The sequence below is a fragment of the Salvelinus fontinalis genome, chromosome 5 (assembly GCF_029448725.1).
Source record: "Salvelinus fontinalis isolate EN_2023a chromosome 5, ASM2944872v1, whole genome shotgun sequence".
Lineage (NCBI taxonomy): Eukaryota > Metazoa > Chordata > Actinopteri > Salmoniformes > Salmonidae > Salvelinus > Salvelinus fontinalis.
In genome coordinates, this window is record NC_074669.1 from 66,882,427 (window position 1) to 66,908,643 (window position 26,217).

A 26,217-nucleotide genomic window follows, 5' to 3' on the forward strand; every position below is an offset into this window, starting at 1 on the left:
GGTGACATTAACACTTGGTAGACTATATACAGTGGGGCAAAAAAGTATTTAGTCAGCCACCAATTGTGCAAGTTCTCCCACTTAAAAAGATGAGAGAGGCCTGTAATTTTCATCATAGGTACACTTCAACTATGACAGACAAAATGAGAAGAAAAAAAATCCAGAAAATCACATTGTAGGATTTTTTATGAATTTATTTGAAAATTATGGTGGAAAATAAGTATTTGGTCACCTACAAACAAGCAAGATTTCTGGTTCTCAAAGACCTGTAACTTCTTCTTTAAGAGGCTCCTCTGTCCTCCACTCGTTACCTGTATTAATGGCACCTGTTTGAACTTGTTATCAGTACAAAAGACACCTGTCCACAACCTCAAACAGTCACACTCCAAACTCCACTATGGCCAAGACCAAAGAGCTATCAAAGGACACCAGAAACAAAATTGTAGACCTGCACCAGGCTGGGAAGACTGAATCTGCAATAGGTAAGCAGCTTGGTTTGAAGAAATCAACTGTGGGAGCAATTATTAGGAAATGGAAGACATACAAGACCACTGATAATCTCCCTCGATCTGGTGCTCCACGCAAGATCTCACCCCGTGGGATCAAAATGATCACAAGAACGGTGAGCAAAAATCCCAGAACCACACGGGGAGACCTAGTGAATGACCTGCAGAGAGCTGGGACCAAAGTAACAAAGCCTACCATCAGTAACACACTACGCCGCCAGGGACTCAAAACCTGCAGTGCCAGACGTGTCCCCCTGCTTAAGACAGTACATGTCCAGGCCCGTCTGAAGTTTGCTAGAGAGCATTTGGATGATCCAGAAGAAGATTAGGAGAATGTCATATGGTCAGATGAAACCAAAATATAACTTTTTGGTAAAAACTCAACTCGTCGTGTTTGGAAGACAAAGAATGCTGATTTGCATCCAAAGAACACCATACCTACTGTGAAGCATGGGGGTGGAAACATCATGCTTTGGGGCTGTTTTTCTGCAAAGGGACCAGGACGACTGATCCGTGTAAAGGACAGAATGAATGGGGCCATGTATCGTGAGATTTTGAGTGAAAACCTCCTTCCATCAGCAAGGGCATTGAAGATGAAACGTGGCTGGGTCTTTCAGCATGACAATGATCCCAAACACACCGCCCGGGCAACGGAGTGGCTTCGTAAGAAGCATTTCAAGGTCCTGGAGTGGCCTAGCCTGTCTCCAGATCTCAACCCCATAGAAAATCTTTGGAGGGAGTTGAAAGTCCGTGTTGCCCAGCAACAGCCCCAAAACATCACTGTTCTAGAGGAGATCTGCATGGAGAAATGGGCCAAAATACCAGCAACAGTGTGTGAAAACCTTGTGAAGACTTACAGAAAACGTTTGACCTCTGTCATTGCCAACAAAGGGTATATAACAAAGTATTGAGATAAACTTTTGTTATTGACCAAATACTTATTTTCCACCATAATTTGCAAATAAATTCATTAAAAATCCTACAATGTGATTTTCTGAGGAAAAAAATCTCATTTTTTCTGTCATAGTTGAAGTGTACCTATGATGAAAATTACAGGCCTCTCTCATCTTTTTAAGTGGGAGAACTTGCACAATCGGTGGCTGACTAAATACTTTTTTGCCCCACTGTAACTTAAACATCCATGGTGGTGACATTAACACTTGGTAGACTATATAACTTAAACATCCATGGTGGTGACATTAACACTTGGTAGACTATATAACTTAAACATCCATGGTGGTGACATTAACACTTGGTAGACTATATAACTTAAACAATCATGGTGGTGACATTAACACTTGGTAGACTATATAACTTAAACATCCATGGTGGTGACATTAACACTTGGTAGACTATATAACTTAAACAATCATGGTGGTGACATTAACACTTGGTAGAATATATAACTTAAACATCCATGGTGGTGACATTAACACTTGGTAGACTATATAACTTAAACAATCATGGTGGTGACATTAACACTTGGTAGAATATATAACTTAAACATCCATGGTGGTGACATTAACACTTGGTAGACTATATAACTTAAACATCCATGGTGGTGACATTAACACTTGGTAGACTATATAACTTAAACATCCATGGTGGTGACATTAACACTTGGTAGAATATATAACTTAAACATCCATGGTGGTGACATTAACACTTGGTAGAATATATAACTTAAACATCCATGGTGGTGACATTAAGTTATATAGTCTACCAAGTGTTAAACAATCATGGTGGTGACATTAACACTTGGTAGACTATATAACTTAAACATCCATGGTGGAGACATTAACACTTGGTAGACTATATAACTTAAACATCCATGGTGGTGACATTAACACTTGGTAGACTATATAACTTAAACATCCATGGTGGTGACATTAACACTTGGTAGACTATATAACTTAAACATATTGGTTGTTCCTGTTGGGTAGCAACTTCACCAGCTTGTTGTTGTCGTCATGGTTGTTACTGTTGGGTAGCAACTTCACCAGCTTGTTGTTGTTGTCATGGTTGTTCCTGTTGGGTAGCAACTTCACCAGCTTGTTGTTGTTATTGTCATGGTTGTTCCTGTTGGGTAGCAACTTCACCAGCTTGTTGTTGTTGTCATGGTTGTTCCTGTTGTGTAGCAACTTCACCAGCTTGTTGTTGTTGTCATGGTTGTTCCTGTTGGGTAGCAACTTCACCAGCTTGTTGTTGTTGTCATGGTTGTTCCTGTTGGGTAGCAACTTCATCAGCTTGTTGTTGTTGTTGTCATGGTTGTTCCTGTTGGGTAGCAACTTCATCAGCTTGTTGTTGTTGTTGTCATGGCTGTTCCTGTTGGGTAGCAACTTCACCAGCTTGTTGTTGTTGTTGTCATGGTTGTTCCTGTTGGGTAGCAACTTCACCAGCTTGTTGTTGTCGTCATGGTTGTTCCTGTTGGGTAGCAACTTCACCAGCTTGTTGTTGTCATTGTTGTCATGGTTGTTCCTGTTGGGAAGCAACTTCATCAGCTTGTTGTTGTTGTTGTCATGGTTGTTCCTGTTGGGTAGCAACTTCACCAGCTTGTTGTTGTTGTCATGGTTGTTCCTGTTGGGTAGCAACTTCACCAGCTTGTTGTTGTTGTCATGGTTGTTCCTGTTGGGTAGCAACTTCACCAGCTTGTTGTTGTTGTCATGGTTGTTCCTGTTGGGTAGCAACTTCACCAGCTTGTTGTTGTTGTCATGGTTGTTCCTGTTGGGTAGCAACTTCACCAGCTTGTTGTTGTTGTCAGGGTTGTTCCTGTTGGGTAGCAACTTCACCAGCTTGTTGTTGTCATGGTTGTTCCTGTTGGGTAGCAACTTCATCAGCTTGTTGTTGTTGTTGTCATGGTTGTTCCTGTTGGGTAGCAACTTCACCAGCTTGTTGTTGTCATTGTTGTCATGGTTGTTCCTGTTGGGTAGCAACTTCACCAGCTTGTTGTTGTTGTTGTTCTGAAGCATCTTGTGTGATGTAGGTCTTGAGGGGAGAGGGTGAGAGAAGATGGATTCTATTCATATGCTGTCCAGCTTCTGAAGACCGTATGGTGCTAGAATGGAGAGGAGATCAGTAAACAACAGAATATATGGTGCTAGAATGGAGAGGAGATCAGTAAACAACAGAACGTATGGTGCTAGAATGGAGAGGAGATCAGTAAACAACAGAACGTATGGTGCTAGAATGGAGAGGAGATCAGTAAACAACAGAACATATGGTGCTAGAATGGAGAGGAGATCAGTAAACAACAGAACGTATGGTGCTAGAATGGAGAGGAGATCAGTAAACAACAGAACGTATGGTGCTAGAATGGAGAGGAGATCAGTAAACAACAGAACGTATGGTGCTAGAATAGAGAGGAGATCAGTAAACAACAGAACGTATGGTGCTAGAATGGAGAGGAGATCAGTAAACAACAGAACGTATGGTGCTAGAATGGAGAGGAGATCAGTAAACAACAGAACGTATGGTGCTAGAATGGAGAGGAGATCAGTAAACAACAGAACGTATGGTGCTAGAATGGAGAGGAGATCAGTAAACAACAGAACGTATGGTGCTAGAATGGAGAGGAGATCAGTAAACAACAGAACGTATGGTGCTAGAATGGAGAGGAGATCAGTAAACAACAGAACGTATGGTGCTAGAATGGAGAGGGGAGGAGGTCAATAAACAACACAGTTAGGTTCTCTTCACAACTAGACAGTTACAGTACATTTGACCTTAAAGTAAAATCCTAATTGTATATGTACTTACCTACATAGACACACTTCCCATGGTTTGACAGAAACAAACTAGCTATAAAGACTATTTTCCTGACTGTCTCTACTGATGGCCTCTAACAGCAGAATAAAATCAGTGGGATATTTAACCAGCACTGAAACAGAGTAGGTTGTTAGTTGACTATGTGTTGGAAATTGTTTCAATGCTGCCGTCTACAGATCTTCTAATGTGTTGTAATACCACATGTACCAATACAGTAGAATTGACAGGGACACTGTGTAATGATACAATGACCCTCCATCCAATGTTCTGCTGCTGTTGTGCAACATTGTGACACCACTGACATGTTTACAGGTTGCCATGCCGACGAAAGAGAAGGTGTTTTCATTCTGTAATAAGGCCTTCACTTCAGTCTGGATGGCTGGTTGACTGCAGACAGGTTACACAGTATCAGCGTAGGTGTTAGGCTGTTTCTGCTCTCCTCCCAACAACTAATGGAATTGTCCTGCCAATGCAACGTATGAAAATGTATCCACTCACTACTGTAAGTCTCTCTGGATAAGAGCGTCTGCTAAATGACTCACGTGTTCTATGTAATGTTCAGTTTGACAATATCAATGGAATAGACCAAAGCAGAGCCATGTATTTAGACATGAATACATGACTCTGGGCAAAAACACAAACAGATCTGGGACCTGCCAGGCTACACAGTTGACATCATAGGGAAACCCGACTAGCTTCTGGTCCAATACTTACTGACTCGGAGCAGGGCGACATGGAGGAGAAAGTTATTGACCGAAGACACCACATCTTCCTCTTCATCTCTTCCGGGTCCATCTTCGGCCCGAGTCCCTCCATTTTCAGCATCTTTAGTTAATTATCTGGCGGTGATGTGATCTGATTAGCGGCTGTCTGTCAACCAATAGCCTACTATGCTGTGTTATTAGCTAGAGCTAGACAGTCTGAGTACACTACATCCTGAATGGCCACGAAGATGTGTGTCTGAAATGCACCTTTAAGTTCAGTTGGAGCTGAAACGACGGACAGATATCTCGATTGAGGATAATGTCAGTATTTAGCTAAGTTATTAGCTGTTTTGCTCACCAAAGGAGTAACAAAGTGAAAATGTAGATCTCAAAGCCTCAGTTCCGGGAGAGTAGTGGTTGAAACCATTCACCTCAGGAAAAGGGGTGATGTAAATAAAGTTTCCTTTCATTATGTGTTACTGAATTCATAAAAATATTTGCTGCCATTGTAGTAAGGTTGGTAATACGAGAGGTCTTCGGACTTACCATTTTTGTATTATTTTCTTTGAAAGAACAACTAGTGAGTTTTGAGTGCTTCTCCCCTATTTGGGAAGTTGGTCTGCCCGCTCCTCAGTCTGAGAGATATTCTGAGAGCAGGTTCGAGTCCTCTTCCTCTGTACATAAAAACTGTTTAAAACTGTATAACACAATAGTGGTTTTGGAAAACTGGTTCATATATCCTAAAGGCAATAGCGAATGTGACTATGTACATATTTATTTTTCCGTTCATGAATTGAAGACCTATTTCAGCAAGTTAACCAAGTTTTTGCTGTCTTAGCTAGCCGTGTTAATGACGAGCTAACTAGCACCGTTGGTCTCTGCACTACAATGTCACGCCAGCTATTGCCAGCAGGTGATTTACTAGCAGGTGACTTATTGAAATATTAAGTGAATGTTTATTTTCTAACTACCTTTAAAGGTTTATTTAAAAGGGTTGTACTTGTGCTCTGTATTTATGGATTAATATCACTTCACATTTACATTTGAGGGTATGTATCAATAACGTTACTGTTGCTCCTATCTAACAGATATATTGTGTCCTACCTAACCATGTGTCACTACTGTTGCTACTATCTAACAGATGTATTGTGTCCTACCTAACCATGTATCACTACCGTTGCTCCTATCTAACAGATATCTTGTGTCCTGCCTAACCATGTATCACTACTGTTGCTATTATCATAAAGATATCTTGTGTCCGACCTAACCAGTGAACGTGTGGCTGTGACCGTCCTGTCAATGCCTGTCATCACTATTTGATTTATTTTACTGCAGATAAAAACTGAGTCAACCTGAAGTGTGGGTGTCCGTGTGCCTTTCTTCTGGGGGGCTATGTGAAGTTGGTTACACCAGGTGCCTGTATTACAGAAACACTGCTAATCCAACAATAGTGCTAGGTGCCTGTACTACAGAAACACTGCTAATCCAACAATAGTGCTAGGTGCCTGTACTACAGAAACACTGCTAATCCACCAATAGTGCTAGGTGCCTGTACTACAGAAACACTGCTAATCCAACAATAGTGCTAGGTGCCTGTACTACATAAACACTGCTAATCCAACAATAGTGCTAGGTGCCTGTACTACAGAAACACTGCTAATCCACCAATAGTGCTAGGTGCCTGTACTACAGAAACACTGCTAATCCAACAATAGTGCTAGGTGCCTGTACTACAGAAACACTGCTAATCCACCAATAGTGCTAGGTGCCTGTACTACAGAAACACTGCTAATCCAACAATAGTGCTAGGTGCCTGTACTACATAAACACTGCTAATCCAACAATAGTGCTAGGTGCCTGTACTACAGAAACACTGCTAATCCACCAATAGTGCTAGGTGCCTGTACTACAGAAACACTACTAATCCAACAATAGTGCTAGGTGCCTGTACTACAAACACTGCTAATCCAACAATAGTGCTAGGTGCCTGTACTACAGAAACACTGCTAATCCAACAATAGTGCTAGGTGCCTGTACTATATAAACACTGCTAATCCATCAATAGTGCTAGGTGCCTGTACTACAGAAACACTGCTAATCCAACAATAGTGCTAGGTGCCTGTACTACAGAAACACTGCTAATCCAACCAATAGTGATAGGTGCCTGTACTACAGAAACACTACTAATCCAACAATAGTGCTAGGTGCCTGTACTACAGAAACACTGCTAATCCAGCAATAGTGCTAGGTGCCTGTACTACAGAAACACTGCTAATCCATCAATAGTGCTAGGTGCCTGTACTACAGAAACACTGCTAATCCAACAATAGTGCTAGGTGTCTGTACACTTGAATTAAAGGGGAACTACTCTCAAAAATCTAAATTTCTTAGATTTTTCCCAAACCTCAATTGTGGTCTCCTGATGTGGTTTAAGCATTGTTATGTACTTAGAACATATAATTGTATTGTTTTTCTGTTTAAAAAAAGTCAGACTTTGAGAACATTAGCCTGAAAAAAAATTGATAAATTTTGAAACCTGTGAATTTCTGTCTCAGTTTCTCTGTTTCAATAATAGTAATACTATTATCCTACTGAACAGTACAGCTTGGGTTGGTCTACTATTATCCTCCTGAACAGTACAGCTTGGGTTGGTCTACTATTATCCTACTGAACAGTACAGCTTGGGTTGGTCTACTATTATCCTACTGAAAAGTACAGCTTGGGTTGGTCTACTATTATCCTACTGAACAGTACAGCTTGGGTTGGTCTATTATCCTACTGAACAGTACAGCTTGGGTTGGTCTACTATTATCCTACTGAACAGAACAGCTTGGGTTGGTCTACTATTATCCTACTGAACAGTACAGCTTGGGTTGGTCTATTATCCTACTTAACAGTACAGCTTGGGTTGGTCTACTATTATCCTACTGAACAGTACAGTTTGGGTTGGCCTGACTGTGAAAGACCAATATGGGATTCATAATTTTAGGTCATTCAGAGTGTATATCACTGTTTCTCATGCTTTTCACACAGGGTGCCTTTCCTTCTCTGGGCCGTTTGGGAAATGTTTTACTAAATTAGAGTACTGTGTACCCACTTCTCCAGGCAGCACTACACCACTGACCTACACAACAGCTTTCAACATACCAATATTTAGTTTGGAAACTTTCAAAAGAAATTCTGGTATAAATAACACAATATCAAAATATGTAAAATTATCCATTTATTTGTTTAAAAAGTGATTGCAATGCTGTGAAAAAGTGTTGTACTCCACTACAGCAGTAAAATAATCGCTATTCTCAAAATTGAGCTTGTCGTTGCAGGGGGACTCTTATTTAGAAGAAAATAATCTGATGTTGTGCTGCCAGCATATTATCCTGCTGCTAGCAGAACAGTAATATAAGAGTTTAACCTCGAATATTTGTACAGTGTTCTGCAAGGTACAAACTGCAGAGGTCTCTATATAGAGTGAGATCAAAAAGAGGTTATTTCCACAAGGGGGCGACAAACGCCAGTTAATATTCCAGAATAGAGCACCACAGAATTTATAGGCTCCCTTTGCCAAGTGGTCAATTTGGAGATCCTCTGGCCTGGGCCAGGGGTGCATCCCAAAAGTATTTACTGCTTCCTGAAGTGTGTACTCGTTCACTACTCCCCGTAAAGTGTAAAAGCATTGGATTGGTGAAGGCGTAGGTTATAGCATGAGTTTCCATACTAATCAATTCCTGTCAAATCCTGTCCATGAAGGGAGGTGAGCAAGCGCACACTTTGGGAGGAAGGAGAGGTTATTGGGGCACAGCCCAGGTATGCAGATGTTGCCCCAGCCCAGGTATGCAGACGTTTCTCCAGCCCAGGTATGAAGACGTTTCCCCAGCCCAGGTATGCAGACGTTTCCCCAGCCCAGCACCACTTCAACCAATCAATCAATATATCATCAAATCCTTTATGATTAGCCAATTTTTCAGTGGTGGTCTGGAACAAAATCCTGCAAAGCCTGTATGTTAGGAATTTTGTTAATAAATAGTTAAAACAAATTCTAGCTTTAGATAAAACTATAACTAATTGAACTCTGCATGCCTGGGGAAAAGAGATTTGTGTTGTGGGTTATAAAGTAAGCAGAAAGGGTCATTAAACTCTGGTTGAACTGACCCAACTTAGCCCTGAGGTGTTCAGATAAGGCTGTGGGTAACTTTTTAGGTCTTCCATTATCTTGAGTTGTCTGCTAAAGTGGTAATCAATTATAGTGAGCCTTCAGGATAAATGATTATAATGTGTGTCATGTGAGTGCCCTGTGAGGTTAGAATGAACTTTTGAACCTGTTTTCTATTTGTCAGGACAATGAGACTCATTCTGTAACCTATGACGTCATATCTTGTATATAAACCTGTGTTTATGATCAAATGGGAGCGTGCTCCGAGAATAAACACTATTATATAATTTTAATAAGACTGTATCCTGTCTATTTTATGTTAATAAGTATCTTACAAATTCTTATAAATAGACAGATTGAATTTAATTAATGAGTATATTAGAGGAATCATTTAATTCCACTAACACTGTATCTCTCCAGGGTTGGTGGGTGACTGTATCTCTCCAGGGTTGGTGGGTGACTGTATCTCTCCAGGGTTGGTGGGTGACTGTATCTCTCCAGGGTTGGTGGGTGACTGTATCTCTCCAGGGTTGGTGGGTGACTATCTCTCCAGGGTTGGTGGCTGACTGTATCTCTCCAGGGTTGGTGGGTGACTGTATCTCTCCAGGGTTGGTGGGTGACTGTATCTCTCCAGGGTTGGTGGGTGACTGTATCTCTCCAGGGTTGGTGGGTGACTGTATCTCTCCAGGGTTGGTGGGTGACTGTATCTCTCCAGGGTTGGTGGGTGACTGTATCTCTCCAGGGTTGGTGGGTGACTGTATCTCTCCAGGGTTGGTGGATGACTGTATCTCTCCAGGGTTGGTGGGTGACTGTATCTCTCCAGGGTTGGTGGGTGACTGTATCTCTCCAGGGTTGGTGGGTGACTGCTGGACCCTGACCAGACATGGAGTAGTTGGCTCTGCATTTACACTCACAGCACACCCACCTATCACCATCAATCACCACACACACACCAGGACAACAATACATCATAGTTTATGGAGGATAAATAACTACACACCAGGACAACAATACATCATAGTCTATGGAGGATAAATAACTACACACCAGGACAACAATACATCATAGTCTATGGAGGATAAATAACTACACACCAGGACAACAATACATCATAGTCTATAGAGGATAAATAACTACACACCAGGACAACAATACATCATAGTCGATGTGGAGGATAAATAACTACACACCAGGACAACAATACATCATAGTCTATGGAGGATAAATAACTACACACCAGAACAACAATACATCATAGTCTATGGAGGATAAAAAACTACACACCAGGACAACAATACATCAGTCTATGGAGGATAAATAACTACACACCAGGACAACAATACATCATAGTCTATAGAGGATAAATAACTACACACCAGGACAACAATACATCATAGTCTATGGAGGATAAATAACTACACACCAGGACAACAATACATCATAGTCTATGGAGGATAAATAACTACACACCAGGACAACAATACATCATAGTCTATGGAGGATACATAACTACACACCAGGACAACAACACATCATAGTCTATGGAGGATAAATAACTACACACCAGGACACCAATACATCATAGTCTATGGAGGATAAATAACTACACACCAGGACAACAATACATCATAGTCTATGGAGGATAAATAACTACACACCAGGACAACAATACATCATAGTCTATGGAGGATAAATAACTACACACCAGGACAACAATACATCATAGTCTATGGAGGATAAATAACTACACACCAGGACAACAATACATCATAGTCTATGGAGGATAAATAACTACACACCAGGACAACAATACATCATAGTCTATGGAGGATAAATAACTACACACCAGGACAACAATACATCATAGTCTATGGAGGATAAATAACTACACACCAGGACAACAAGACATCATAGTCTATGGAGGATAAATAACTACACACCAGGACAACAATACATCATAGTCTATAGAGGATAAATAACTACACACCAGGACAACAATACATCATAGTCTATGGAGGATAAATAACTACACACCAGGACAACAATACATCATAGTCTATGGAGGATAAATAACTACACACCAGGACAACAATACATCATAGTCTATGGAGGATAAATAACTACACACCAGGACAACAATACATCATAGTCTATGGAGGATAAATAACTACACACCAGGACAACAATACATCATAGTCTATGGAGGATAAATAACTACACACCAGGACAACAATACATCATAGTCTATGTGGAGGATAAATAACTACACACCAGGACAACAATACATCATAGTCTATGGAGGATAAATAACTACACACCAGGACAACAATACATCATAGTCTATGTGGAGGATAAATAACTACACACCAGGACAACAATACATCAGTCTATGTGGAGGATAAATAACTACACACCAGGACAACAATACATCATAGTCTATGGAGGATAAATAACTACACACCAGGACAACAATACATCATAGTCTATGTGGAGGATAAATAACTACACACCAGGACAACAATACATCATAGTCTATGTGGAGGATAAATAACTACACACCAGGACAACAATACATCATAGTCTATGGAGGATAAATAACTACACACCAGAACAACAATACATCATAGTCTATGGAGGATAAATAACTACATTGATGTCTTCTGTCACGCCCTGACCATAGAGAGCCATTTGTTTCTCTATGGTGTTGTAGGTCAGGGCTAGGGGGTGATCTAGTATATCTATGTCTATGTTGTGTTGGTCCGATAATTCTTACGACGAGCGTGACATCTTCTCTTCTCTCTCTTTGTTTGTTTGTATTTTCTCACTGTTTGAATTAGCAGGTGTTATTATTAGCCCCTCGTCTGTGTGTGAGAGAGAGAGAGAGAGACAGACAGAAGAGTCCCCTAAGCAAGCTGGAACTGGGGCTCTGTTCACAAACACTAACAGACCCCACAGAGCCCCAGGACAGCAACACAATTTGACCCAACCAAATCATGAGAAAACAAAAAGATTATTTCTTGACACATTGGAAAGAATTAACAAAAAACAGAGCAACCTAGAATGCTATTTAGTACTAAACAGAGAGTACACAGTGGCAGAATACCTGACCACTGTGACTGACCCAAACTTAAGGAAAGCTTTGACTATGTACAGACTCAGTGAGCATAGCCTTGCTATTGAGAAAGGCCGCCGTAGGCAGACCTCAATCAAATCAAATTATATTAGTTATGATCCCCTAACCAACAATGCAGTTTAAAAAAATAGGAAAAGAATAGGAAATTAAAGTAACAAGTAATTAAAGAGCAGCAGTAAAATAACAATAGCAGGACTATATACAGGTGGGTACCTGGCTCTCAAGAGAAGACAGGCTATGTGCACACAGTCCACAAAATGAGGTGGAAACTGAGATGCACTTCCTAACCTCCTGCCAAATGTATGACCAGTTAATTCATACTGTATGTTGTAGTCTGTCCAAGAGGGGAATCACACAGACTGATCTCAGTTAATTCATACTGTATGTTGTAGTCTTTCCAAGAGGGGAATCACACAGACTGATCTCAGTTAATTCATACTGTATGTTGTAGTCTGTCCAAGAGGGGAATCACACAGACTGATCTCAGTTAATTCATACTGTATGTTGTAGTCTGTCCAAGAGGGGAATCACACAGACTGATCTCAGTTAATTCATACTGTATGTTGTAGTCTGTCCAAGAGGGGAATCACACAAGACTCACAGCCTGTAATTTTATTAAAAGCATTCAGTTGATTACATGGCAGTTTAGAGAGCAACATCATAACAATAATCTACTTCATAATCAATAATCAATATCATAACATTTATAATCAATAACATCATTATCTATATACTACTAACAACATCATAACAATAATCTACATCATAATCAATAATCATAACATTTATAATCAATAACATCATTATCTATATACTACTAACAACATCATAACAATAATCTACATCATAATCAATATCATAACATTTATAATCAATAACATCATTATCTATATACTACTAACAACATCATAACAATAATCTACATCATAATCAATAATCACAACATTTATAATCAATAACATCATTATCTATATACTACTAACAACATCATAACAATAATCTACATCATAATCAATAATCAATATCATAACATTTATAATCAATAACATCATTATCTATATACTACTAACAACATCATAACAATAATCTACATCATAATCAATATCATAACATTTATAATCAATAACATCATTATCTATATACTACTAACAACATCATAACAATAATCTACATCATAATCAATAATCACAACATTTATAATCAATAACATCATTATCTATATACTACTAACAACATCATAACAATAATCTACATCATAATCAATAATCACAACATTTATAATCAATAACATCATTATCTATATACTACTAACAATATAATATAATCAATATCAATAACATCATGAAAACAGACGAAATGTAGCTACTATCTTAAATTACTCAATACCTCATGTTACCCAGAACCCCATGTTACCAAAACCCCATGTTACCCAGAACCCCATGTTACCCAGAACCCCATGTTACCCAGAACCCCATGTTACCCAGAACCCCATGTTACCCAAAACCCCACGTTACCCAGAACCCCATGTTACCCAAAACCCCATGTTACCAAAACCCCATGTTACCCAGAACCCCATGTTACCCAAAACCCCATGTTACCAAAACCCCATGTTACCCAGAACCCCATGTTACCCAGAACCCCATGTTACCCAAAACCCCACGTTACCCAGAACCCCATGTTACCCAAAACCCCATGTTACCAAAACCCCATGTTACCCAGAACCCCATGTTACCCAAAACCCCATGTTACCAAACCCCCATGTTACCCAGAACCCCATGTTACCCAGAACCCCATGTTACCCAAAACCCCATGTTACCAAAAACCCCATGTTACCCAAAACCCCATGTTACCCAAAACCCCATGTTACCCAAAACCCCATGTTACCCAAAACCCCATGTTACCCAGAACCCCATGTTTCTCTGGTGGTAAAAAACAAACTAAAAGGAATAATGGTGGTTGCAGTCACTCCTTTTAGATTTCTTCCAAGGTTCTAGAAAGATAAACTAATTCTGAACTTGTTATTAAAATTAGATCCACTTCAGGTTTGTCACCACATTTTAAACACCAGTCCACTGCTGACCATCGATTTAAAACACAAAACTGATCTAAGATCAGCATGTAGGATCAGCTTCATTCTACTCCTACTCCGTCCCCTGGGCTGCTCTCTCCTCCCGGTCCAGCTTCAGCTCTGGAGCTCAGAGAGACCGTCTCCATGGCATTGACATAAAGATCCATGCTGCTCACCCTGTTCACTCTCTTCTGCCTCCTGGTGGGCTAGTGAGACACAGCACCAACAGTCAGACATTTACTCTCTAGTATCTCCATTCTCTCTCCCCCCTCTCCCCCTCTCCCTCTAGTTTAAATGACTTGTAACGTCTGAGTAAATGTCTTTACCTTGTAGTACAGGTAGGAGGTGGTGATGGCTGTCAGTAGGAGCAGCAGCACTACAACGTGTCTGATGATGAAGGCTGGCAGAGGAGAGGCTGCAAACAGAAACACCTTTGATGAGGGGATTGATCATCATCAGATAGATCTGTGGGAAATCTGTCAATGACAAAGTTATAAGTCTGGTTCATCTTCAGTTACCTGTGAGGGTGAGGGAGAGGAGCTCACTCTCAGAGGAGAAGTTATGAGAGAAAACATAATTGTCATAAACACAGCTGTAGTTCCCTTGGTGGGAGTCATCTGCAGCAGGGAAGAGGAAGGCAGCAGAGTGATTGACAGCTGGCTGGGTCTGGGTTCTGTTGGAGCCGGTGAACGTGAGCAGGAAGGAGCCTCCTGGGTACTGTGGCTGAGTGGAACAGGTGATGGTGAAGCTGTAGCCCCTGAACACCTCGGGCCCCTGGTGGCCCCTGGAGACCCCTCCCATTGAGTCAGTCAGGGAGATATCAGGCTGGACCAGGAGATCTGTAACAGTAAAAGAGAAGAAGAAAAACCTCTTCAACTAGTTTCCTATAGATATGACAATAACATCAGCATGTAACAGTGCCAGCCACCCTCCCTCACAGGGCAACATGAGTAGTGGGCCTACAGTCACTGAGACAACATATGTTGATATCAGGCTTAAGCAGGACATCTGGAACAAGAGGAGAGAAAAAGAAAACGTAGCTCCTCAACTACTTTCCTCATTTAGATATGACAATAACATGACATGTGACAGTGGTAGTGAGTAGAGACGTTCACTGAGATAACACTCAAATACAAAAGCATTCTGGGATATTTAACTTGTATTTCATTCCTACTTGACTGATTGATCTATTTTGCAAAGCAGACTGACAAGCTAAACAGTCATCATGAGAGGTGCAGAGGAAGTTGTATGAATGAAGGAAATCAGTTGAATATAATTAGAATATGTTGTTATTACCTGAGCAGATCACTGTGAATCCAGGAAGGAGATCATAACTTGTCAAACACACCCTCAGTGAAGACTCAGACCCAGAACAGGAAACTCCAAACCCTCTAGTGGTGTTTCCAGGAAGTACTGAAACAGTGGAGCCACAACCCAGCTGTCTACACACTACTGCAGCTACATACTCCTGGTCCTCGCCCTCAGTTCCCACAGTCCTCCACTCTCCCTGGTCGTACCACTCCACTCCACCAGCACAGCGACTGCCTCCTCCCACCAGCCTCACATCATCAGGCTCTGAGAAAAGAAAAGAGAGAGACAGTAATCTTACTATTTTCTCACTAAAACACACCTATATTGTCTCTCATATTCTTCACTCCGGGTGAGAAACAATGTTGAGTGACAAACTGTTTCTTACCTGAGCAGGTGAGTCCAACAGCATTACCAGGTAGGCAGGTGTTGTTTTCTCTGTCTGAGGTGTCACAGTCCAGGAGAAGGGACTCTTTGCCTTTACACTGGAACTCTTTATCCCAGGTCTGACCCTCACCTCCTCCATAGAGCCCCCCCTGTAGAGCTGCAGGAGCCCCACAGCCAAGCTCCCCACAGACTACCTCTGCATCCTGCCGGTCAAAGTCAGCTTCACACACTGAGGCCCAGGACTGATTGGACTTCACCTCCACTCTCCCAGAGCAGAGACCAGCTCCATCCACAAGCCGCACAGACTCTGGAGAAAAAGAGTTGGTTGAACATTCAATCAGTTTTGTTGATGACACTGTCAAGGACTAAACACAAATATGTTGGATAAAAGATTGTAGTTTGCTATGTTTGATACTGTAAGAGGTAGAAATGGGTTCTTAGTCACTCAGGATCGGGTTGGGAATAATGCAGGCAGGAGACAGGAATAAGTTCACTTCACTTTATAGAAAATAAACAGCTGGACATCCATCAGGCAGCTTCACTTCAGAAACATCTGAACTAAAAGGTCTGATGCTATATGTCAGGGTCAGGCTGGGCTGGGCCAAGAGAGGAACAGGTTACTGGTTATGATGACATCACTGGTGAGAAGTCAGTGATATAAATATATTCTCTCTCTCATCTCTCTGTCTTCCTCTTCTCCTCCCTCCTTCTCTCTTTGTGACAGTGGTAGTGAGTAGAGACGTTCACTGAAATAACACTCAAATACAAAAGCATTCTGGGATATTTAAGTTGTATTTGATTCCTACTTGACTGAGTGATCTATTTTGCAAAGCAGACTGACAAGCTAAACAGTCATCATGAGAGGTGCAGAGGAAGTTGTATGAATGAAGGAAATCAGTTGAATATAATTATAATACACTGCTCAAAAAAATAAAGGGAACACTAAAATAACACATCCTAGATCTGAATGAATGAAATATTCTTATTAAATACTTTTTTCTTTACATAGTTGAATGTGCTGACAACAAAATCACACACAAATTATCAATGGAAATCAAATTTATCAACCCATGGAGGTCTGGATTTGGAGTCACACTCAAAATTAAAGTGGAAAACCACACTACAGGCTGATCCAACTTTGATGTAATGTCCTTAAAACAAGTCAAAATGAGGCTCAGTAGTGTGTGTGGCCTCCACGTGCCTGTATGACCTCCCTACAACGCCTGGGCATGCTCCTGATGAGGTGGCGGCCAACTCCTGGACAGTCTGTGGTGCAACGTGGCGTTGGTGGATGGAGCGAGACATGATGTCCCAGATGTGCTCAATTGGATTCAGGTCTAGGGAACGGGCGGGCCAGTCCATAGCATCAATGCCTTCCTCTTGCAGGAACTGCTGACACACTCCAGCCACATGAGGTCTAGCATTGTCTTGCATTAGGAGGAAACCAGGGCCAACCGCACCAGCATATGGTCTCACAAGGGGTCTGAGGATCTCATCTCGGTACCTAATGGCAGTCAGGCTACCTCTGGCGAGCACATGGAGGGCTGTGCGGCCCCCCAAAGAAATGCCACCCCACACCATGACTGACCCACCGCCAAACCGGTCATGCTGAAGGATGTTGCAGGCAGCAGAACGTTCTCCACGGCGTCTCCAGACTCTGTCACGTCTGTCACATGTGCTCAGTGTGAACCTGCTTTCATCTGTGAAGAGCACAGGGCGCCAGTGGCGAATTTGCCAATCTTGGTGTTCTCTGGCAAATGCCAAACATCCTGCACGGTGTTGGGCTGTAAGCACAACCCCCACCTGTGGACGTCGGGCCCTCATACCACCCTCATGGAGTCTGTTTCTGACCATTTGAGCAGACACATGCACATTTGTGGCCTGCTGGAGGTCATTTTGCAGGGCTCTGGCAGTGCTCCTCCTGCTCCTCCTTGCACAAAGGCGGAGGTAGTGGTGCTGCTGCTGGGTTGTTGCCCTCCTACGGCCTCCTCCACGTCTCCTGATGTACTGGCCTGTCTCCTGGTAGCGCCTCCATGCTCTGGACACTACGCTGACAGACACAGCAAACCTTCTTGCCACAGCTCGCATTGATGTGCCATCCTGGATGAGCTGCACTACCTGAGCCACTTGTGTGGGTTGTAGACTCCGTCTCATGCTACCACTAGAGTGAAAGCACCGCCAGCATTCAAAAGTGACCAAAACATCAGCCAGGAAGCATAGGAACTGAGAAGTGGTCTGTGGTCACCACCTGCAGAACAACTCCTTTATTGGGGGTGTCTTGCTAATTGCCTATAATTTCCACCTTTTGTCTATTCCATTTGCACAACAGCATGTGAAATTTATTGTCAATCAGTGTTGCTTCCTAAGTGGACAGTTTGATTTCACAGAAGTGTGATTGACTTGGAGTTACATTGTGTTGTTTAAGTGTTCCCTTTATTTTTTTGAGCAGTGTATGTTGATATTTCCTGAGCAGATCACTGTGAGTCCAGGAAGGAGATATAATACATGGACAAAAGTATGTGGACCTCAGCAGTGAGTTTTACAATCAAGGACAGACAATTCTTACACTATACACACTATAACACTCGGCGGTCCGTTCTGTCAGCTTGTGTTGTCTACCACTTCACGGCTGAGCCGTTGTTGCTCCTAGACGTGCCACGTTGAAAGTCACTGAGATCTTCAGTAAGGACATTTTTCTGCCAATGTTTGTCTATGGAGATTGCATGGCGGTGTGCTTGATTTTATACACCTGCCAGCTACAGGTGTGGCTGAAATAGCCAAATTCACAAAAGTCCACTTACTTTTGGCCATATAGTGTATCTTGTTATTACCTGAGCAGATCACTGTGAGTCCAGGAAGGAGATCATACATTCTGGAACACTCCCTCAGTGAAGACTCAGACCCAGAACAGTAAACTCCAAACTCTCTAGTGGTGTTTCCAGTTAGTACTGAAACAGTGGAGCCACAACCCAGCTGTCTACACACTACTGCAGCTACATCCTCCTGGTTAATATCAGATCCCACAATCCTCCACTCTCCCTGGTCGTACCACTCCACTCCACCAGCACAGCGACTGCCTCCTCCCACCAGCCTCACATCATCAGGCTCTGAGAAAAGAAAAGAGAGAGACAGTAATCTTACTATTTTCTCACTAAAACACACCTATATTGTCTCTCATATTCTTCACTCCAGGTGAGAAACAATGTTGATTGAGTGACAAACTGTTTCTTACCTGAGCAGGTGAGTCCAACAGCATTACCAGGTAGGCAGGTGTTGTTTTCTCTGTCTGAGGTGTCACAGTCCAGGAGAAGGGACTCTTTGCCTTTACACTGGAACTCTTTATCCCAGGTCTGACCCTCACCTCCTCCATAGAGCCCCCCCTGTAGAGCTGCAGGAGCCCCACAGCCAACATCCCTACAGACTACCTCTGCATCCTGCCGGTCAAAGTCAGCTTCACAGACTGAGGCCCAGGACTGATTGGACTTCACCTCCACTCTCCCAGAGCAGAGACCAGCTCCATCCACAAGCCGCACAGACTCTGGAGAAAAAGAGTTGGTTGAACATTCAATCAGTTTTGTTGATGACATTGTCAAGGACTAAACACAAATATGTTGGATAAAAGATTGTAGTTTGCTATGTTTGATACTGTAAGAGGTAGAAATGGGTTCTTAGTCACTCAGGATAGTGTTGGGAATAATGCAGGCAGGAGACAGGAATAAGTTCACTTCACTTTATAGAAAATAAACAGCTGGACATCCATCAGGCAGCTTCACTTCAGTACCATCTGAACTACAATGATCTGCCCATGAACATCTCCCATAAACCAATATGACAAACACAAATATAATGTTTAAATACATCTCTCCCTCCATTTAAATGAAATAAAAACACATAAAACATGATACATGGTAATATTGTATAATGTACAAATAAATCTCTCAATATGACCAGTCTCTTACCTGAACAGATCACATGATGATAATATCCACCATAACAGACACCAGGTCTTCTTATTCTGTCACACTGTCTAATAGAAGACTCATTTCCACTGCATCTACTATATAGTCTGACTCCTCCTCTTCCCTCTTCAAACAGAGGTTGAGATTCAGATACAGGATTCCCACAGTCCAGCTCTCTGCACATAACCTTAGTCTCTATCATCATGCTCCACCACCCAGTACATAGACCTGACCACTCTCCTCTGTAGAAGACTTCCACTGTCCCAGAACAGGAAGTGGTTCCATTCACCAGTCTGACTGAGAGTTCAGCTGTAAACAGCAGAGAGGAAAACACAGTGGTGAGGACAGATGATGACAGTGATTCTGTTATTCTAACAGCAGTAATGCTTTGTGGTTGACAAGTATTAGTAGTTCCATAAAACACTACTTGTTATTGGGTTTTAGAATGGTTTGTATGGACACATGAATTTCTCCATGTGGGATAATAAAGTTGACTAATTTGAACTGCTATTATCACTGTAGATTTATACTCTACCTACCTGGTGTACTGACGCTTTGAGCCTGGAGATCTGAGGAGAAAGAGAGAGACAGAGGAGAAAGAGAGAGAGACAGAGAGACAGAGGAGAAAGGGAGGAGTCAGAGGAAGAGAGAGACAGAGGAGAAAGGGAGGAGTCAGAGGAAGAGAGAGACAGAGGTCAAATGAACATCAACATGACCTTTCATGATGTGATGGGAAGACAGGCTTATCGTTGGTATGGTGCAACAACACCCATGTGTACATACACTATATATACAAAAGTATGTGGACACCCCTTCAATTTAGTGGATTTTATTTCAGCCACACCCCTTCCTGACAGATATATAAAATCAAGCACACAGACATGCAATCTCCATAGACAAACATTGGCAGTAGAATGGCCTTAATGAAGCGCTCAGAGACTTTCAACATGCCAACATCATAGGATGCCAATTTTCAGATCGTCAAATTTATGCTCTGCTAGAGCTGTCCCGGTCAACTGTAAGTGCTGTTATTGTGAAGTGGAAGCGTCTAGGAGCAACAGCGGCTCAACCGCGAAGTGGTAGAAGTAGTGGGCAACACAAGCTCACAGAACGGGACCACGAGTGCTGAAACAAAATCATCTGTCCTCGGTTACAACACTCACTAACGAGTTCCAAACTGTTCCAACGTCAGCACAATAACTATTCGTTGGGAGCTTCATGAAATGGGTTTCCATGGCGAGCAGCCACACACAAGCCTAAGATCACCATGGGAAATACCAAGGGACGCCTGGAGTGGTGTAAAGACTGCCGAAATTAGACTCTGGAGCAGTGGAAACACGTTCTCTGGAGTGATGAATCACGCTTCACCATCTGGGAGTCTGACAGACAAATCTGGGTTTGGCAGATGCCAGGAGAACTCTACCTGCCCCAATGCATAGTGCCAACTGTAAAGTTTGGTGGAGGAGGAATAATGGTCTGGGGTTGTTTTTCATGGTTCTTAACGCTACAGTAAACAATGTGATAAAACAGCAAACATTAAGAGTGTTTACTTATCAGACCCACATATATAATAAATATACTATAATAAACCGTATTCATATGCTATTAGTACTCACACATGAATCATATCCTGTATGCAGGTCATGTGTTGTTTTGAGCAAGCAGTTAAAACACACTGACAGGACAGTTCCTCTTATGGCCACTAGGTGGTAATCTGGTGTCACAGACGCAGGACTGTAGACTAGAAAGAAGCATTGCCCCAATTATCTCTCCTTTCTCCTAAAGTGTGCACTTGTTCACTTCCCTTCACTGAAATGACTGGTAGACTAAATATGGTGGAAACGCCCACTTGATAACAGAAGGTAGAGTCCTCTGAGTGGAACGGTGGGAGACAAACAGTACCTCCTCTCCCCTTCTCCCCTCTCTTCTCTTTCCTCCTCTCCCCTTCTCCCCCTCTCCCCTCCTCCCCCTCTCCGCTTCTCCCCCCGCTCCGCTTCTCCCCCCTCTCCGCTTCTCCCCCCTTCTCCTCTTCTCCACTCCTCTCTTCCTTTCCTCACCTCTCCTCCCCTGTCCTCTCTCCTCCTCCTCTCTGCTTCTCCTCCCCTCTTCCCCCTATCCTCTACTCCCCCTCTCCTCTCCCTTCTCCTCCACACTCTCCTCTCCCTTCTCCGCTCTCCTATTCCCTTCTCCCCCTCCCCTCTCCTTTGCTCTTCTCCCCCTCCCCTCTCCTCTTTTGACCTCTCCCCTTCTATCCCCTCTTCTCCCACTCTCCTCCCCCTCTCATCTTCTCCTCCTCTCCATCTCCCCTTCTCTCTCTTCTCCCCTTCTCTCTCTTCTCCCCTTCTCTCTCTTCTCCCCTCTCCTCCTCTTGTCCATGGAGAAGAAGAGCACCTCCTCCCAGCTGCCCACTGCACTGAGGCTAGGAAACACTGTTACCACCGATAAATCCACTATAATTGAGAATTTCAAGAAGCATTTTTCTACGGCTGGCCATGCTTTCCACCGGGCTACACCTACCCCGGTCAACAGCCCTGCACTCCCCACAGCAACTCGCCCAAGCCTCCCCCATTTCTCCTTCACCCAAATCCAGATTGCTGATGTTCTTAAAGAACTGCAAATCCTGGACCCCTACAAATCAACCGGGCTAGACAATCTGGACCCTCTCTTTTTAAAATTATCTGCCGAAATTGTTGCAACCCCTGTTACTAGCCTGTTCAACCTCTCTTTCGTATCGTCTGAGATTCCCAAAGATTGGAAAGCTGATCATCCCCATCTTCAAAGGGGGTGACACTCTAGACCCAAACTGCTACTGACCTATATCTATCCTACCCTGTCTTTCTAAGGTCTTCGAAAGCCAAGTTAACAAACAGATTACTGACCATTTCGAATCCCATCATACCTTCGCCGCTATGCAATCTGGTTTCAGAGCTGGTCATGTGTGCACCTCAGCCACGCTCAAGGTTCTAAACGACATCATAACCGCCATCGATAAGAGACATTACTGTGCAGCCGTATTCATCGACCTGGCTAAGGTTTTCGACTCTGTCAATCACCACATCCTCCTCGGCAGACTCAACAGCCTTGGTTTCTCAAATGATTGCCTCGCCTGGTTCACCAACTACTTCTCAGATGGAGTTCAGTGTGTCAAATCGGAGGGCCTGTTGTCCGGAACTCTGGCAGTCTCTATGGGGGTGCCACAGGGTTCAATTCTCGGGCCGACTCTCTTCTCTGTATACATCAATGATGTCGCTCTCGCTGCTGGTGATTCTCTGATCCACCTCTACACAGATTTTTTTCCTACTGTATTATTGACTGTATGTTTGTTTATTCCATGTGTAACTCTGTGTTGTTTGTGTCCAACTGCTTTGCTTGATCTTGGCCAGGTCGCAGTTGTAAATGAGAACTTGTTCTCAACTAGCCTACCTGGTTAAACTATCATTATGACATCATGGCCTACCTGGTTAAACTATCATTATGACATCATGGCCTACCTGGTTAAACTATCATTATGACATCATGGCCTACCTGGTTAAACTATCATTATGACATCATGGCCTACCTGGTTAAACTATCATTATGACATCATGGCCTACCTGGTTAAACTATCATTATGACATCATGGCCTACCTGGTTAAACTATCATTATGACATCATGGCCTACCTGGTTAAACTATCATTATGACATCATGGCCTACCTGGTTAAACTATCATTATGACATCATGGCCTACCTGGTTAAACTATCATTATGACATCATGGCCTACCTGGTTAAACTATCATTATGACATCATGGCCTACCTGGTTAAACTATCATTATGACATCATGGCCTACCTGGTTAAACTATCATTATGACATCATGGCCTACCTGGTTAAACTATCATTATGACATCATGGCCGACCTGGTTAAACTATCATTATGACATCATGGCCTACCTGGTTAAACTATCATTATGACATCATGGCCTACCTGGTTAAATAAAGGTGAACTAAATACCCTTCTTCTCTCCCTCTCCTCTTCAGTTTGGAACTCAGTAGTGAGTGTCGTAACCGAGGCGATGTTTACGCGCTATGTGCTTCATCACTCTGTGGTCCCGTTCTGTGTGACGTACCACTTCACAGATGAGCCATAAGACTGTTAAATAGTTCATTAATATGGCTGGGGGCAGTATTGAGTAGAGTTTGGACACAGGTTTTTATAGGAACACTAATGCACCTGGGCCACATATTGAGATGTGCCTTTAGTTAAGTAAATCAGTTGTTACATAAGGTGACAGTTGTAGGACTGTTAACAAAGTAGCTGAATTGTCAAAGACCGTAGCCTGAGGTCACCCAAAGAAAAGAATTCCAGAACTTTCTCTTGTAAAGAATTACAAATCTACCACTTTCATATAAACCCCTCGATACACAGCAGAACATCTACACTGAATCCATCCACCAAACATCCTGATTTGTTTTAATCAACACTTTTTATGACACTAAAATAACCTTCAACTACAGTATATATGAAGGGATTATTGTCATTGTTACATTATATAGGCTACAGTAAGTTATATTCTTCCATTTTAAATAACAGGCTCTCCCACCATCTAGAATCATCAGGTCTGCTTGCAGATGAACAGAATGTCTTGGAAAGACAGACCTTTAGACCTCATAGGCCTGTCCAATACATTGTGGATTTTTATTATTTATACTTTCATTACAAGTTGGGATTTAAATTGATGTACACGCCATGATGTCTCAGTGAAAATGTATTATATATATTTATTATAAAACAATTTAGAAAACGTCACTCAAATCCTGTTAAATGTATATAGAGGTATTAGTCTCATGCTACAGTATATAAATTATATTGTTCCATTTTAAACAGCCTAACAGGCTCTCCCACCATCTCTAATGATCTGGTCTGCTTGATGATGAACTAAATGTAGACCACAGCATGATTATTATATGACTACCACATCTCTGTACCCCCACACACACAATCCATGTTTGGCAGATGCTCTTTTCATTTACAATTGAACCTTTAGCCTACCATTTCTGCGGGCGTTTGTAAATCAAATTAACATTAAAAAACAATCCCCATCAAAAAAAATATATATATACACTGCTCAAAAAAATAAAGGGAACACTAAAATAACACATCCTAGATCTGAATGAACGAAATATTCTTATTAAATACTTTTTTCTTTACATAGTTGAATGTGCTGACAACAAAATCACACAAAAATGATCAATGGAAATCAAATGTATCAACCCATGGAGGTCTGGATTTGGAGTCACACTCAAAATTAAAGTGGAAAACCACACTACAGGCTGATCCAACTTTGATGTAATGTCCTTAAAACAAGTCAAAATAAGGCTCAGTAGTGTGTGTGGCCTCCACGTGCCTGTATGACCTCCCTACAACGCCTGGGCATGCTCCTGATGAGGTGGCGGATGGTCTCCTGAGGGATCTCCTCCCAGACCTGGACTAAAGCATCCGCCAACTCCTGGACAGTCTGTGGTGCAACGTGGCGTTGGTGGATGGAGCGAGACATGATGTCCCAGATGTGCTCAATTGGATTCAGGTCTGGGGAACGGGCGGGCCAGTCCATAGCATCAATGCCTTCCTGTTGCAGGAACTGCTGACACACTCCAGCCACATGAGGTCTAGCATTGTCTTGCATTAGGAGGAACCCAGGGCCAACCGCACCAGCATATGGTCTCACAAGGGGTCTGAGGATCTCATCTCGGTACCTAATGGCAGTCAGGCTACCTCTGGCGAGTCCATGGAGGGCTGTGCGGACCCCCAAAGAAATGCCACCCAACACCATGACTGACCCACCGCCAAACCGGTCATGCTGGAGGATGTTGCAGGCAGCAGAACGTTCTCCACGGCGTCTCCAGACTGTCACGTCTGTCACATGTGCTCAGTGTGAACCTGCTTTCATCTGTGAAGAGCACAGGGCGCCAGTGGCGAATTTGCCAATCTTGGTGTTCTCTGGCAAATGCCAAATGCCAAACGTCCTGCACGGTGTTGGGCTGAAAGCACAACCCCCACCTGTGGACGTCGGGCCCTCATACCACCCTCATGGAGTCTGTTTCTGACCGTTTGAGCAGACACATGACCTCCTGCTGGAGGTCATTTTGCAGGGCTCTGGCAGTGCTCCTTCTGCTCCTTCTAAATCAAATCAAATCAAATCAAATTTTATTAGTCACATACACATGGTTAGCAGATGTTAATGCGAGTGTAGCGAA

The 26,217-nt window shown here is 42.5% G+C and overlaps 1 protein-coding gene and 2 pseudogenes across 1 annotated transcript in view; all 3 read right to left on the reverse strand.

Annotated features, from left to right (window-relative positions):
* Window positions 1–26,217, reverse strand: part of LOC129856064 (mitochondrial import receptor subunit TOM5 homolog) — a 64,154-nt pseudogene that overhangs the window by 15,217 nt on the left and 22,720 nt on the right.
* On the reverse strand, window positions 3,444–5,401 carry LOC129856061 (mitochondrial import receptor subunit TOM5 homolog; annotated as a pseudogene).
* Window positions 14,389–26,217, reverse strand: part of LOC129856180 (scavenger receptor cysteine-rich type 1 protein M130-like) — a 68,107-nt gene continuing 56,278 nt past the window's right edge. Inside the window, exons 7-11 of the mRNA XM_055924281.1 lie at window positions 19,981–20,289; window positions 19,254–19,559; window positions 14,917–15,165; window positions 14,653–14,741; window positions 14,389–14,532 (exon numbers count right to left, since the gene is read on the reverse strand). Coding sequence (XP_055780256.1) covers window positions 14,389–14,532; window positions 14,653–14,741; window positions 14,917–15,165; window positions 19,254–19,559; window positions 19,981–20,289 — 1,097 coding nt within the window. The remainder of the gene's footprint in view (window positions 14,533–14,652; window positions 14,742–14,916; window positions 15,166–19,253; window positions 19,560–19,980; window positions 20,290–26,217) is intronic.